This window comes from Ambystoma mexicanum, chromosome 4p (assembly GCF_040938575.1).
Source record: "Ambystoma mexicanum isolate Mex_15411 chromosome 4p, UKY_AmexF1_1, whole genome shotgun sequence".
Classification (NCBI taxonomy): Eukaryota; Metazoa; Chordata; class Amphibia; order Caudata; family Ambystomatidae; genus Ambystoma; species Ambystoma mexicanum.
This window is the reverse complement of record NC_090927.1, coordinates 198,838,529-198,852,684: the sequence shown is the minus strand read 5'-3', so window position 1 is coordinate 198,852,684 and position 14,156 is coordinate 198,838,529. Positions and strand designations below refer to the sequence as shown.

General features: G+C 49.9%; 1 protein-coding gene across 1 annotated transcript in view; it reads left to right on the top strand.

Moving 5' to 3' along the window:
- The window catches only part of FBXO16 (F-box protein 16), a 621,955-nt gene that overhangs the window by 377,702 nt on the left and 230,097 nt on the right, over positions 1-14,156 (top strand). Inside the window, exon 6 of the mRNA XM_069605696.1 lies at positions 12,402-12,634. Coding sequence (XP_069461797.1) covers positions 12,402-12,634 — 233 coding nt within the window. The remainder of the gene's footprint in view (positions 1-12,401; positions 12,635-14,156) is intronic.

The window sequence follows — 14,156 nt, the reverse complement described above, 5'->3', positions numbered from 1 at the left end:
CAGAAACTTGGTAGCAAAACCCTGTGAAGAGGGGAACATCACCCTATATAAGCCAATTAATTATTCAAGACCCAAGAAACCAACTTCCAGAAAAACAAAGGAACTGTATGAACTGGTAAAAGGAGTAAGAGAAGAAAGAAGAAGAAACTTGCCGAAGCAAACTCCAGGAAAAGGGAGTCATTCTCCTGTCTTTAGTTGTTAGAATAGTGGTAGGGTCCGTTAGGTTTAGTTTGGATGGTGGACACTTTTCTTTTGGACATTCACTGACGAGCACCTTAGTTTGGTTGGTACGGAACACCTCTTAGAAATAGGGACAGTAAGGTAATTTGTTTATTCTTTAATAAAAACCAACATTGAAATAGCCACAAAGAGTCAGTGTCCTCCTTCTGATCCGCCACAGTATGCATTTGATAACTTGAATGGCCCTGTTACATTTATTGCATTTTATTGTTTAAAGCACAGGCCTAGTACGAGCGCAGCAAAGTGCTGTACAGAATGTGGGTAGCCAGCATTTAGGTAGTTTGGGTTAGTTTGTCAAGTAGTTGCAAGGGTGCAGAAGGAGACTGACACACAGGTGGCATGGTGATTGCTAAAGACTTTTATTTTTGATAAAAAATTAATTGTTCCCTTCTTCTGGACGTATGACCAAAGTTATTTTCCAAGTGATAAAATATAGTGCTCTCCACCAAAAAGATAAATCAAAAGTCTCTGGGATGTGTTCTTGTACCTGTGCTCCACCAATGTGTAACGAAAAACAAAAGTCTCTTATAGTCACAAATGTCCTGTTTACCAGTGTTAGGGGGATGGCTCCCCCGTAATCTTCTCAGGCTCTTCAACTAGTTTCACAATACTGTGGGGAATGTCTTCCTTCCCCTGACCTCTTCTGGCTTTACAAAACACAATTCTGAATGCCAGGGGGATGTTTCTCTTTCCCTGTGCTTTTCAGGTTTTCCTTTGTCACTTTCAAATGCAAGGGGTAACGGCTGCTTCCCTTGGCCTTGCTCCGCTCTGGACAATCCACCATGCCCAGGGCAATGGATGCTTCCCCTGGACTTTCTCAGTTTTCTAGGCACAGTCAACTTGGTTTACTCCTGTGCTAGGTACTGTGGCTATGAAGAACAATGAGGATGCTTCTTGTTACTTTTATGGAGGTCAGGGGGGTCAGACTCCCACTTTACTTGCTTCACTTTCCTGCCAAGTACTACCATGCTTTTCCCAATAAGCAAAAGTCCCTTTCTCTGTATCAGGGTCCCACACCCTAGATTCTCTACTTCTTTGTCTTCTCAAGTTTCTCGACCACTTTCATGGGGCCCAGGCTGCTCCCCTGCCACCTGCATACCTTTCCTCGTGGTCCATGGTGGTCCTGGGTCTTTTTGGACGCCTGCAATCTGCTGTGGGTCTTCACTGTCTCTCTGCATCCCCCTTTGGTCAGCAGCGGCTCTGCAGGGGAAACTTTCCTCCGGCTAGCATGGCTTCTGCTTCCCACACTTGCCAGACTTCAGGGATGCCAGGTGCTTCCTCTTCTCGGCTTGTTGAGGCGTCCGTCCAAACTGTTCCTGCTTTGCAACTGGCTTGCTCCCACCTCAGCGTCCTGGTCTGCCTTCTTTCTCTTCTCTCGGCCGTGCTGGCTCTCGTGGCTCCTCAGGGAGGGCTCGACAATTGAGTAATTCCCTTTTCGGTTTTAAATTGGCTTTGGCCAACATGAAGTGGGCAAACACTAGACCGCTCAGGATGGTTCTCATAGGGGCTGTCTGTGTCTTCACACTTCCCCCTCGTCACAGTACTGAACGGACTGCTCTGATATGTTATGTTATGGTATGTTATGTTATTTGGCATTTAAATAGCGCTCTATATATCATTGGTATGATCTCAAAGCGCTGGTAGGTTGAACGCCCTCGGGGACCGCAGTCCAGGTCAGTAGAGAGAGAAAGTGTTGTAGGGTGCATGGGAGCACCAATTATGTGTGCAGCTGATGTAATTGCCTGATGGTAGCTGTATCCTAGCGTTAGGTGTGGTGGTGGAGATATCAGATGAATGCGTGCCGTCTGGGGTGTGGATACCCGGACTGGGTTCTGGCTGCGTTAGGCCTGTAGGACTCTTATGTGAGCAGCTAGGCCGGTTTGTCATGGGATATAGCTGCATTTTATTAGTGATGAGGTGTTCATGAGGTAGTGTTCGTATGTGAACAGCTAGGCCCAATTTATCGAGGGGTATAGCTGTACTCTAGTTGAGTGATGGTGTATAGTAGAGAGTGAGCGTATATGATAAAATATGATAGTTTATCCTTAAAGCGCCTGAGAACAGACAAGTGAACAGGAGGGCAGGGGTACACAGCGACACACAGGCACAAAGGGGTACACAATGACAGAGGGTTGGGCTTACAGCGACAGGGCGGGGGGGCAGAGGGATATATTGCTACATCATGGGGAACAAGAAGGCAGGGTACACAGAGACATACAGGCACGGTGGGCACACAGCTATATCACGGGGACTAGAGGGTAGGGCAGTACAGAGGGAGACATAGTGACATGAGGGGAACAGGAGGGGAGGGTACACAGCGACACACAGGCACAAAGGGGCACACAGCGACAAAGGGCTGGGCTTACACAACAGGGCGGGGGCAGCAGAGGGATGCATAGCAACATCATGGGGAACAAAAGGCAGGGTACACAGCGACACATGGGCACAGTGGGGCATACAGCAAGATCACGGGGGCGATAGGGGTGGGCGATATAGAGGTATACATAGCAACAGCAACATCATGGGAACAGGAGGGCAGGTGTACACAGTGACACAGGGGGCACAAAGGGGCACAACAACATCACAGGGGTGTTTTACAGGCTGGGAGGCATAGCGGCCTCATGGGAATTGGAGGAGTTATGATCGAAGGAGATCATTATTCAGTATTCAGGGATACGGTTGTCTATAGCAGATCAATGGGCGAATTCATTGGTGGTATGGTTGGGAGTCCCATTGTGGATTTATTTGTTGGGTTGTTGGAAGTTCAGTCGCATCTTTTTTTTTTTTATAACTCTGTTTATTGAGATTAAACAACAAAACGTAAAAACAAACATGAATCGTAGGCATACATCAGGTGAAGACAGCATGGCAGTATTAAAAGCGAGAGGGGCCCCGCGAGGCCTTGGACCGTAAGACAGTTATGAGACAGGGCAGGTAACCGATACTAGCAGTGGTACTGATCTACATCCACCAGCGGATTTCAGTGACCAGCAATCCATTTGCCCCATATTTTTGCAAATTTGCGGGAGCAGCCCTGTGCGTTATAGATCCGGCGTTCTGAGGCTGCGCATCGGTCCAGCTCATTACTCCAGCGGTTCAGGCACAGTGGGTCGGCAGAGCCCCATTTAGCTGCAATAAGTCTTTTGCCTGCCCCCAACGCAATCGCCAGAAATTTCTTTTCATATTTTGACAGGTCTACTTCACCCCAGATGCCTAAAAGTACAATTTTTGGGATCCCTAGGGATTGGCGTCGCCGGCGCAGAAGAGATTGTGTTAATACAGTTCACCCAGAAGACCTGTAACACCCGGTAGTCCCATATCATATGGTAGAAGGTGGCCGGCTCTGTTTTGCATCTAATGCATGTCCTGTCTTCTAGTCCCCCCCATCCGGCCATTGCAGTGAGTGAGTAGTATGAGCGGTGAAGGATTCTCAATTGTATTAGAGTTTAGATTCTATAACAATTTCTCCAGGGGACATTAATGCATCAACCCAGTCTTCTGGTTCCAGTTGACCCACATCTCTTTCTCACTTTGCTTTGAGCCCATCAAGCTGTGTAGCCCCGAAGGAGTTAAGGGCCTGATAGGGAGTGGAGGTGACCTTAGAGGAGATGCGTTGCGGGAGGATATTAGTCTCAATGGGAGAGCAGGGGGTATGTTTGTTGTGTCAGGGAATTGGGTGCGGATGGCGTGGGCCAGCTGCGCATGTCAGAACCGGTCCATGGGTGCCAGGTCAAATTGTTCTTGCATGGTCTCAAAGTCCAGGAGGTAACCCCCTTGTATCACATGTGCTAGTGTATGTATCCCTTTTATGCGCCAGTGACCGAAAGAGCCCATTTTTACTATTTCCGGCAGGAGCGCGTTGTGTCTTATGGGTTGAGATAGTGTTGGCTTTCCTTTCTAGTCGATTAGTTTGTGTGCATCCCACCAGGCACGACGGATATGGTGCGTCATTTTGGGCAACGTCGGGAGCTGGTTGTGAGTGGCGTACAGGATCTGCAGTGGGGTTAACGGGGCCATGCTCTCTAGCTCAATAGGGATGTGTGTTAGTGTGGGGTCTGCGTGTATCCAGTCGTTTACTATCCCGATCTGTTTCGCAAGGTAATAGGTGCTTATGCAGGGTAAACCGATGCCACCCTCCCATACTGATCTCTGGAGCGTGTCAAGGGCAATCCTGGATTGTTTCCCACCCCATAACAGCGTGCAAAGGTTTATGTCAATAAGTGCGAAGGTTTCTCGGGGGATGGGAAATGGGGCATTTTGGAGAGTGTACAACAGTCTGGGGAGGGTCATCTTCTTGAATAGTGCAGCTCTACCCATTAGCGATAGGGGGGGTGATTGCCAGTGGGAGGTATCTCTATTGAACCGCTCAATTATTGGTTGTAGGTTAAGTTGGAGGAACACCTTCGAGTGTCGGATCGGCCATATGCCCAGGTATTTAAATTCCCTAATAGAGACATGGTATGGGCAGGTCTCAGGGATCGCAGAGTCGCCACCCTGGATCGGGAAGTAAATGGTTTTGGCTTCATTGACCTTTAGGCCCGCAAAGTTCTGATACTCCCTATGAATGAGGGAGACAGCCGGGCATGACATGCTCGGGTTACTGAGGTATATGAGGAGGTCATCCACGTAGAGCAATAGGCGGTCCTCTCCCCCGCCAGGCCAAACGAAACCGGTCCAGTTGGTGTTAGCTCTAAGCTCAATTGCGAGTGGTTCGATGGCCAGGAGGAAGAGAAGTGGGGACAGCGGGCATCCCTGCCTCGTACCTCGACCCAAGGGAAATGATTTAGAGGACCTGCCGTTCACCCTTACCGTGGCCTCCGGGGATGCATAGAGAAGTTTAACCCATGATATAAATGTTTGCCCCAGGTTCATCCGAGCCATGATTGCCCACAAAGCATCCCACCCCACAGATTCGAATGCCTTTTCAAAGTCCACCGCCAGGAGGGCTAGTGGGGCTGGTATTTCTTTGGCTCTACTCAGCGCCAGTTGGACTCTGCTTAGGTTCATGTGAGTGGATCTATTGGGCATGAATCCACATTGGTCTGGGTGGACGAGGGTCTTTATCACCTGCAGTAGTCTGTTAGCAAGTGTTCTGGCGAGGACCTTGGCTTCGCCGTTGATCAGGGATATGGTACGATAGGAGGCACATTCCTCTGGGGGTTTCCCAGGCTTATGTATGACTACTATGCATGACTTTCTGAGGTCCGGGGGGAGTGCTCCTAATTCTTTGCTGCGCAGGAACATGCGGTGCATGTGGGTAGATAGTGTACCTCCGAGGCATTTCCATGTCTCTGTAGGGAACCCGTTGGGACCCGGAGTTTTCCCGGATTGGAGATGTGCCAGCGCCTCTTGCACCTCAGTATCAGTGATTTCAGCGTTCAGGAGCTCTGATTGGCGCTGTGAGAGTTTCGGGATCTCAATCCGGTCGAGGTAGCATGAGGGTTCGGATGGCGAGCTCCCGGTGGGTGGGGTATAAAGGTTCTTGTAGTAGGCGGCGAATGTTTCCACAATGTCAGAGTCATCTGTCAGCAATGTTCCATCCGGAGATTTAATGGCCCGTACATGTCCCCTGCTTTGTTCGCGTCTCTCCAACCAGGCCAGGGTCTTATTTGCTTTGTCGCCCCGTTCATAAATTTGGCTCCGGACTAGTTGATGGGCTGTTCGTGCATTATCTAGAGACAGGTTGCTAAGGGCGTCTTGTGCCGTGAACAGAGCCTCTTTTGCCTCTTGGTGGCTGTGTTCTAGGATTTGCCGTTCACACTCCAAGACTCGTGCTTCTGCTTCTCTGATCCTTTGGACTTCTCGTTGTTGGTGGGCGGAAACCTCTGAGATTGCTTCCCCCCGGAGGACAGTCTTGTATGCCTCCCAGATCGGGATTGGGCAGCCCACTGAGCCTTCATTGATTTCAAAATATTCCGTTGTCTTTTTTTCCAGTTCCTCCGCAATTTCAGGGAGACGTAGATGGTATGTATTCAGGCGCCAGTTACGATCCGGGCATCGGCAGGAATTCTTCTTGTTAGAAGAAGTGGAGAATGGTCCGAAATTCCCCTTGCAAGGACTTCAGCGTCAAGGAGTCTGTGATTTATGCTGCGGGGGATGAAGGCATAATCTATCCAGGAGAGCAAAAAAGCCAGCCTCGTCGTTATGAAGTGAGCGCCATCTGTCCGTCAATCCCAGGGCTTCGGTGAACATGGCGAGTGGTGTGGAGGTGGGGCAGTTTCCAGATCTCCTATGAGACCTATCGACTGCAGTGTCCATCACTTCATTGAAGTCCCCCCCAATCACCCATATATCGGCCTCTTCTTCCAGGAGCAAGCTCCGTAGTTCGGAGGGAAGCTCTTTCGTAAGCGTGTGGGGGGGGGGCATAGATTGCTGCGAGGCCCCATTTCTCGCCCCAGATATCAGCGAGTATCATTACGTAAAGGCTTCGGGGGTCAGTTTTGACCTTCCTAACCTGCAGGGAGACTCGCTTGTGGACAAGTATCATCGTGCCCCTGGCACCTTTCGTGAATCCGGCATAGTAGGTGTGCGGGTAGTTGGATCTTTTGAAAAAGTTGGTGCTCGTGCCTATCAAATGTGTTTCATTTAGGAGGGCAATGTCTGGCGAGTACCGGTTAAGGTACTGTAGCACCAATCTTCGCTTTATGCTGGAGCCGAGGCCGTTAACGTTCCAGGAGAGTATGGTTACCTTGTTGGAGTTCATTCTATCTGCGTGAGTCTCTTGTCAGGGCATCAGGAAGGATCAGTGGCAGTTGCGTATTTTCCAGAGGTGTGCAGCAATGTTCTTTCGGGGGATACGTCCAGGGGTCGCCTCGTAGTGGTGTGCCTGCTGAGTGGATGATACTTGTGTCAACGGTCCTGCCCCTAGATAGTGCTTGATTTCCTTGCCAGCGGTTATCCGTATCGTGCCTTCTTGTCCCGTGATTCTGTTTCCTTACATTCCTAAAACTCCCCCCACCCTGTACTTCCCCCCCAACTTGGAGCACCTGTCACCCAAACATTAAACTTATAACTTGGTAAGCTCCCTCGGGATGACCCGGACTGGGGTAACGCCCGTGCCGCCTGAGGGGCAGCAGCCTCTAAGTGGACGTTCTCGTGCTACTGTACTGGAGATCGACCCCCACTTTGCGGGAGACCTATCCCTTTTCCGTGAGGCTCGTTGCGAGGTGTTGCTTAGTGTCACCATCTGTGTTGGTCAGAGATCGAGGTGGTGAGGGCCTCCCGGACCAGGGTTTCTGTGTAGGCGGGTCAGACGATCTGCACCGTGCTCTGGGGTCCATGAGGACTTGTGTTTTGAGCCAGTCCCATGCATCTTTGGGGTTGTAGAATAGGTGCGTGGTGCCCTCGTAGTGGACTTTAAGCAGTGCCGGGAAGAACAGGGCATATTTGACAGATAACGATTGAAGCTTCCTCTTGACAGAGTCAAACGACTGGCGGGCCTTTTTGACGTCCTTGGTGTAATCAGGGTAGAACCCAATCCTGTATCCATTGTATGTGATAGGGCCAGAGGCCCTCGACATTTGTAGGATCTCATCGTGGTCGCCATAGTCATGCAATTATTGTTCTAGGCGGGGCACCTGGGGTGGGTTGGCCTGTGGGTACCCTATGTGCCCTTTCCATGGAGAAGAATTTGGATAGTTTTTTGAGAGCAAAGACATGAGCAAGCCAATCTTTAAGGAAGAGTTCAGCGCTGGGGCCTTCCTCTTTCTCCGTTATCCCAAGGATCCTAAGGTTGTTGCCTCGCACTCTCCCCTCGCTATCCTCAGCGCGATATTACAATTGGGCGACATTTCGGGAGATTATGGTGAGTTGTTGTTCCAGCCGGTGGACAGTGTCTTCCGTGGTGGACACCCTCTGTTCCACCTCACCGACCCTAGCCGAGAGGTTGCGTAGATCCTGGCGTATGAGGGACACCTCAGTGGATAGGCCTCCTATTTTAAGTTCCCTAATTTCCTTGAGTCCCCAATCGCTTTCATGAGGTCTGTTAAAGAGACTGGGGGGTCGTGGGGCTCTTCTCTGGCCCCTTCCTTTTCTGGAGATTGGGTCCCTCGATGGGCAGAAGCCCCCATTGTGTAGAGGTCCATTTTACTTTGTAGAGTTTGCCGTTTGGATTTTTCTTTTCCCATGTCGCGATTGGTCCCCCAGGTGTGGCGGGAGGTTCGGGTGCTTCACGTAGTCACCCCAGGTAGGTGAATGTGGGATTAGGTGAAATCTTGTGTAGGTCGGATGACTGTGTAGAAGCCGCACAGGGTGCCTGTCGTGTGTCCATGCGGGGGCAGCGCCAAAGACAGAGGAGCGCAGGCTCTATGGGTATGGGCCTCTCCTCGAGGGCCGCCGGACGTGTGGGGGTAGGGTGCAGCGTGGGCAGGGAAGAACCCGCCTCTGTGGTAGTGGTGCCCCGTGGGGGGTTCTGCCCGCAGAGGAGAAGAGAGTCTGGGGGACCACCGTGGACAGGGGGTGGTTCTGTTGCTTGTGAGGAGAGGTTCCTCGCGCCACCACGTTTCAGTTCCGCTCCACTGCGCGTATGCCACATGGGGAGGATCGTATTACTGTTCTATGTCCATCCCCTGTGTATACAGTGGGCTTCGTGGGCTTTGCCGCTGTCCAGTTGTATGAGGGGCCTTGGGGGGGAGGTATAGGGCAAGAATCCCCCACCTCACACTCACACACGTACCTTATTATTGTAGGGTCCGTTTGCGGCATATCTTCCACCAGCAGGGGAGCACTGCACGCGGTTCTCCTTGTTGTGCTACTGCTCAACCCCGAGCGTTGCAGTCTCGCTGATGGGGGGGGGAGATTTCCAGGGGGGAAGGCAGATAGTTTGGGCCCGGGCCACGGGCAAATATGCAGGATGGCGTCTGAGAGGAGGTATGATGTGTTGTTTCACCCTCCATCTTTCGTTGCTTCAGGGCCCCGCTTATTGCAGCACTGTCAGGGCCGAGGAGGGTGGCATTGCGAATGGCGGCGGTCGCGGCCGCCTCGAGTCTCGCCCTCTGCAGATTTCTCCAGTGTCGTGCGAGTGCAGGGGACCGCAATTGGTTCTCCGGCTGTGCCAGCAAGTCACTGCCGGGTCTTGTAGTCGGCCCGCCAGTGTGTTTGCAGCTCGTCTCCTTTTTTCCCCGATCCCCAGCGTTCACCGTGCCGCGGAGGGGGGAGGGGCGGGCGGGTGCGCCACGCACTCCACAATGGCCGGTAATCACCCGCCTGCAGTTTCAGGCCGATCCTCGTGTCCCCGGCTCCGATTCACTTCAGGGATGCAGCGACTGCTACCCCGCCACGTCCGCCACCACCCATGCGCCGCTGGGCTGCCTTTATTCAGCGGCAGGGGAAGATATATCAGGATATATGTAGCGGCCGCCGGGAGCCAGTGCGATTAGCTCGGCATACGTCGGGCGCACATGCGCAGTTCACCCAGTCGCATCTTTAAAGTTGAGGTTGGTGTTATGGAAAGAGCCACGTTTTAAGTACTTTGTGGAATGTCATATAGTCTTGGGTGTGGCGAATGTGTGGTGGAAGCAAGTTCCACAGAGTCGGGGCCAAGGCTGAGAAAGCAGATCCTCCGATCCTGACAGAGTTATGGTTAGGATTATTAAAAGGAGGGCAGTGCTTGATCTTAGGGTGCAGGGTATGAGGTAAGGTTTTAATTTATTTTGCAGGTATAATGGGCCGGTCTTGTGCACTGCACGGTGAGTGATGCACAGGGTCTTGAAGGTGGCCCTTCGTCCGACTGGGAGCCAGTTGAGGGTTTGAAGAGAACTGGAGAGGTGTGGTCTCTTGGACCCAGGGCGAGGAGCAGTTTAGCAGCAGCGTTTTGCACTCTTTGAAGTTTATTAAGGTGGTATGCCGGGACTCCTACGTATAGGGAGTTGGCATAATCCAGTCTCGACATTACAATAGACATAACAGCGGCAAGTCTGTTTGGGTAGGAGAGGTAGGGAAAAATGCGTCTGAGGAGTTTGAGGTGGTAGTGGCAACATTTAGACACATTGCTGATCTGTCGAGAGAGGGTTAGGCCAGAGCCCATAGTGCAGCCTAGGTTGTTTACTGTGTCGGAGGGGGAAAAGGGGATTGGCCCAGGGAAGGGGGCCAAAGGAGTGGGCGAGGTAGAAGCGATGTGTTGCCACACACCATGATTTCAGTTTTAGTGGGGTCTAAGAGGAGGTGGTTTATTGTCATCCATCGGTCAATATCTAGGAGACAGGCTTTGAGGTCAGGCTGCGGGTTGGAGTCTGAGATGTGAATTTTAAGGATGATTTGGGTATCGTCAGCGTAGTTGTAGCACAAGATATTGTGCAAGCGGATGATCCCAGGAAGGGTGGACATATAGAGGGTGAATAGGAGAGCAGATAGGCATGCGCCTTGCGCTACTCCAGTATTAACCAAGCAAGCAGCTGAGACAAAAGGGGAGAGGAGGGTTATTTGTTTCCTGTTGCTGATAAAGGAGGCGATCCACTTGAGCGGTGCCACAGATTGCAAGGGAGTGGAGACGGTCCAGGAGGATTGAGTGGTTCATCGTGTCAAAGGCTGCAGAGAGGTCGAGGAGAATTAGAGTCGGCAGTGATCATGAGATCATCCCAGATTGAGGTTAGAGTGGTTTCAGTTCCATGTCGTGGTCTGGAACCTGATTGTGCAGGGTCAAGGAGGTTGTTGGATTCAACAGAGGCGTTTAGTTGAGAGTATGCTGTTCCGGGCGATGAGTATTGCAAGGAATCTGCTGTTCAAGATGGGTCTGTAGATTTGGGGGTCGAGGGATGGTTTTTTAAGAAGAGGCTTGACATGTACAGTTTTGAAGCCATCAAGGAAGATGCCAGAATTGAGGGAATCATTTAGTATGGTACTTGTGTGTTCTCCTGCGCAGGTGGATGAGAATATTTCCTTTAGAACTGAGGCAGGGCAGGGGTCAAGGGGGGAGCCAGGCGGTTTGCTAGTAGAATGTAGGTCGAGAAACTTGTCTCTGGAGATGGGTCTGAATGAGTTGAAGGTGAGTGAATTGGGGGTTGGGGCGGGGTTGGGTAGTGGGGTTTTTGGGACGGGGGAGGAGGGACGGTTTGTTGTTAAGGGAAGTTGTCCTATCAAGAGTGGTGGTGTAAAAGTGTAGGGAGAGGGAGTCGCATGCGATGGGCAGATTGGGTAGAGGTGCAAGTGGGTTTGATGAATTCAGATATGTTTCTATGGAGTTCTTTGCTACGGTTTCCACAGATGAGAATCCGATCGTTGTAATAGGCTTTTTTGGCTTTCCAGATTTCAGCTTTGTAGTTGCAGTGGTGCAAGGCGAAAGTGGATCTGCTGAGATCGTTTCTTGCTGCTCGCCATTTGCATTGCAGAGATTTATTTTGTTTTTTTGGCATTCCTAAGTTCGGGCGTGAACCATTTGGTGAATGGTCCATTGCGTGAGGAAGCAGGGTGTTAGGGGGTCAGAGGAATTAGTGATTCATTGAGCCAAGCTCGAAGGAGTCGATGGTTAAGGATCTGTCTGGAGGGGGCGTTGTAGGGGATCTAAGAAGTAGGGCTTCGGCAAGGTCAGGTAGGATCTTTACTTTGTTCTAGCATTTGAGGTCATGGGGGGAGCGTAGGGGGAGTGGGGGAGGGAAGGCGAGTGTAGGGGGAGGGGATGGAGAAAGGGATGACATCAATAAAGTTCTTCTTCGTCTCAGTGTTGTGAGAGGAGACTTCACCTAGGTATTTCCAGATGAGAGGACCTTCTCCACCCTACCAACCTTAAGGGAGTATTGGGTTTAGGTGGGAAAGTAAGAGGAAGGGAGGTTGAGTGGGGGTTTGGGTGAGGTATGCCATTACTGCATTCTCTCCCGAAAGTCGTTTCTAGTTCCATAGATTCCTTCCCATGAGATCCTTCCGCCGAGTACCATCCCCAGGATATCAGGATACAGCCTCACCTCCCTGGCTTTATGGGAAGGGGCTCCACCCTAGCGGAGAAGGGACGACATCCTAAGATTCATAAAATAGTCAAACTAAATCTTTTGTTTTGTTATCCCATTTTACCACTGAAATAACAAAGTTAACTCTAAAAACCGTGCCATTTGAATAAACTAAAGGTATTTTCAACGTAATAGCCTGCTTCTAGATTGTCCAACATGGACCTTGCTGTACAGATTTGTGATGCTTTTCTGAACATGATATCTGAATCATTTGGGTTATTCCAGACTCCTCCAAAAGATGACTTTGAGGTGGTAGATGTACAACCAATCGCAAGGGATACCACAGAAGCGAGGAAGTGCCTGTCATCCATTCCTCTTTCACCATCCATGTCAAGGAAAACAAACGGCATTGGGAAGAGAGAGTTACCGCCGTGGCGATCCTCTGATAAGCACCCGACTGACACAATGAGGTTCAACTATCTGGACAACTTTGATCCCATCGAGCAAGCCAGACAATCGTAAGCAATGAGGTTCTTAATCAAGTGTTCTTTGCTGACAACTAGGTATACAGAGGAAATAGTTTTTTGTGGTTTTGTGCTGCAACTGTACACAATAGAATAAAAAGATGTATTATCAATATATGTGATAATTGTAAGGGTGCAGAAGTAGGAGACTGACGCACATATGGCATAGTGATTGCTATAGACTTTTATTAGCTGAGAAAATAAATAGAAAACATAACTTTCCCTTTCGCTAAGAGGGTTTTTTCTGCCTCAACTAAAATACTAAAGGGGTCTGTCAGAATGTCCTTTTAAACTAAGGAGTCCACCATCCTGTGTCATAATCTCTTATTCTGTCCTTTACACTCAGGGTTGGACTGGGACAAGAAAGGGGCCCGGACACCTCAAAAAAGTGGCCCTCAAACCCTCATCCGTGAATCATGTCAATTCGCAACTACAGAAAATGCTACCTATGGAGAATTAATGGTGTTTGCTGCATTTAATGTTTTGTGTAAACACTTGAGAAAATGAGTAATAACATTCCTTTTCCATGGCTCCGGCATTTGATAATGATTTGTTATTTAAATAGTGCGTTTGCCAAAGCACTGTACATAGCACATATTTACATACAATCATTCCCAATCGAAGTAGTTGGTACTCATTTATCAACCTCTGATTAATGAAAGGCTGAGTTTGCCTTGCCAGGCTTTGAACCTTCTACCTGCAGATCATGCATATATCGCAGCAGCGACAGCAGGCGCTGAACCTGCTGGTTTATATTACTGGAGTAATCTAGGAGGAGCAGGCAGTTCATTCCTTCTTCCCTCCCATCATCAATCACTCCCTTATCCCTCGCTCCCTTCCTTCCTATTGATTTTCTTCTTTCTTTTTTCTTTTGTTCCTTTTTTTTTCTTGCTTCCCCTTCCATTCTCTCCCCTTTCTTTCATGGGCATCTTTCCTTTCCTTCCTCTCTCACATTTTTCCTTCCTGTCCCCCTACCATCTTTCCTCTTAACTTTCCCCCATCCTTCTACCCTCCTTGATTTTGTCTATTGTACCATTCCTCCTTATTTCTTTCCCTCCTCACTCTCTGTAATTCCTACCCCATTGTTATATTGTAAAATAGCAGTTAAAGATAAATGATTGTGCATGGGTCAACAGGCTAGGATGCACTTGAGTCGAATGTAATGATGGACTGTGCAGCATTTTTGAATCACAGCTGATATCAAAGGGCAGCTGCATCACCAAGCCCTTAGTCGAGACAGCATGAGAATGTGATGAATCCATGTTCAGACAGAAGCATTTAATCTAGGCATGCATGAACCCCGCATCTTGGTCTGTCTATGTAGAGATCTCTCACGGGATTAGGGGCCAGGATTTACAATGCTTGTATGTGTTGTCTAGTCATGCGGGTAAGGTGCTGGGAAAGGGTGATGTCCACAAGCCTGCAGTTTCAGCTATGACTTAAAAATTGCCACAATTCACCACAACCATGGTGCCACCACACGCCTCATGCCGCTCATACAATCCCCAATCTAAAG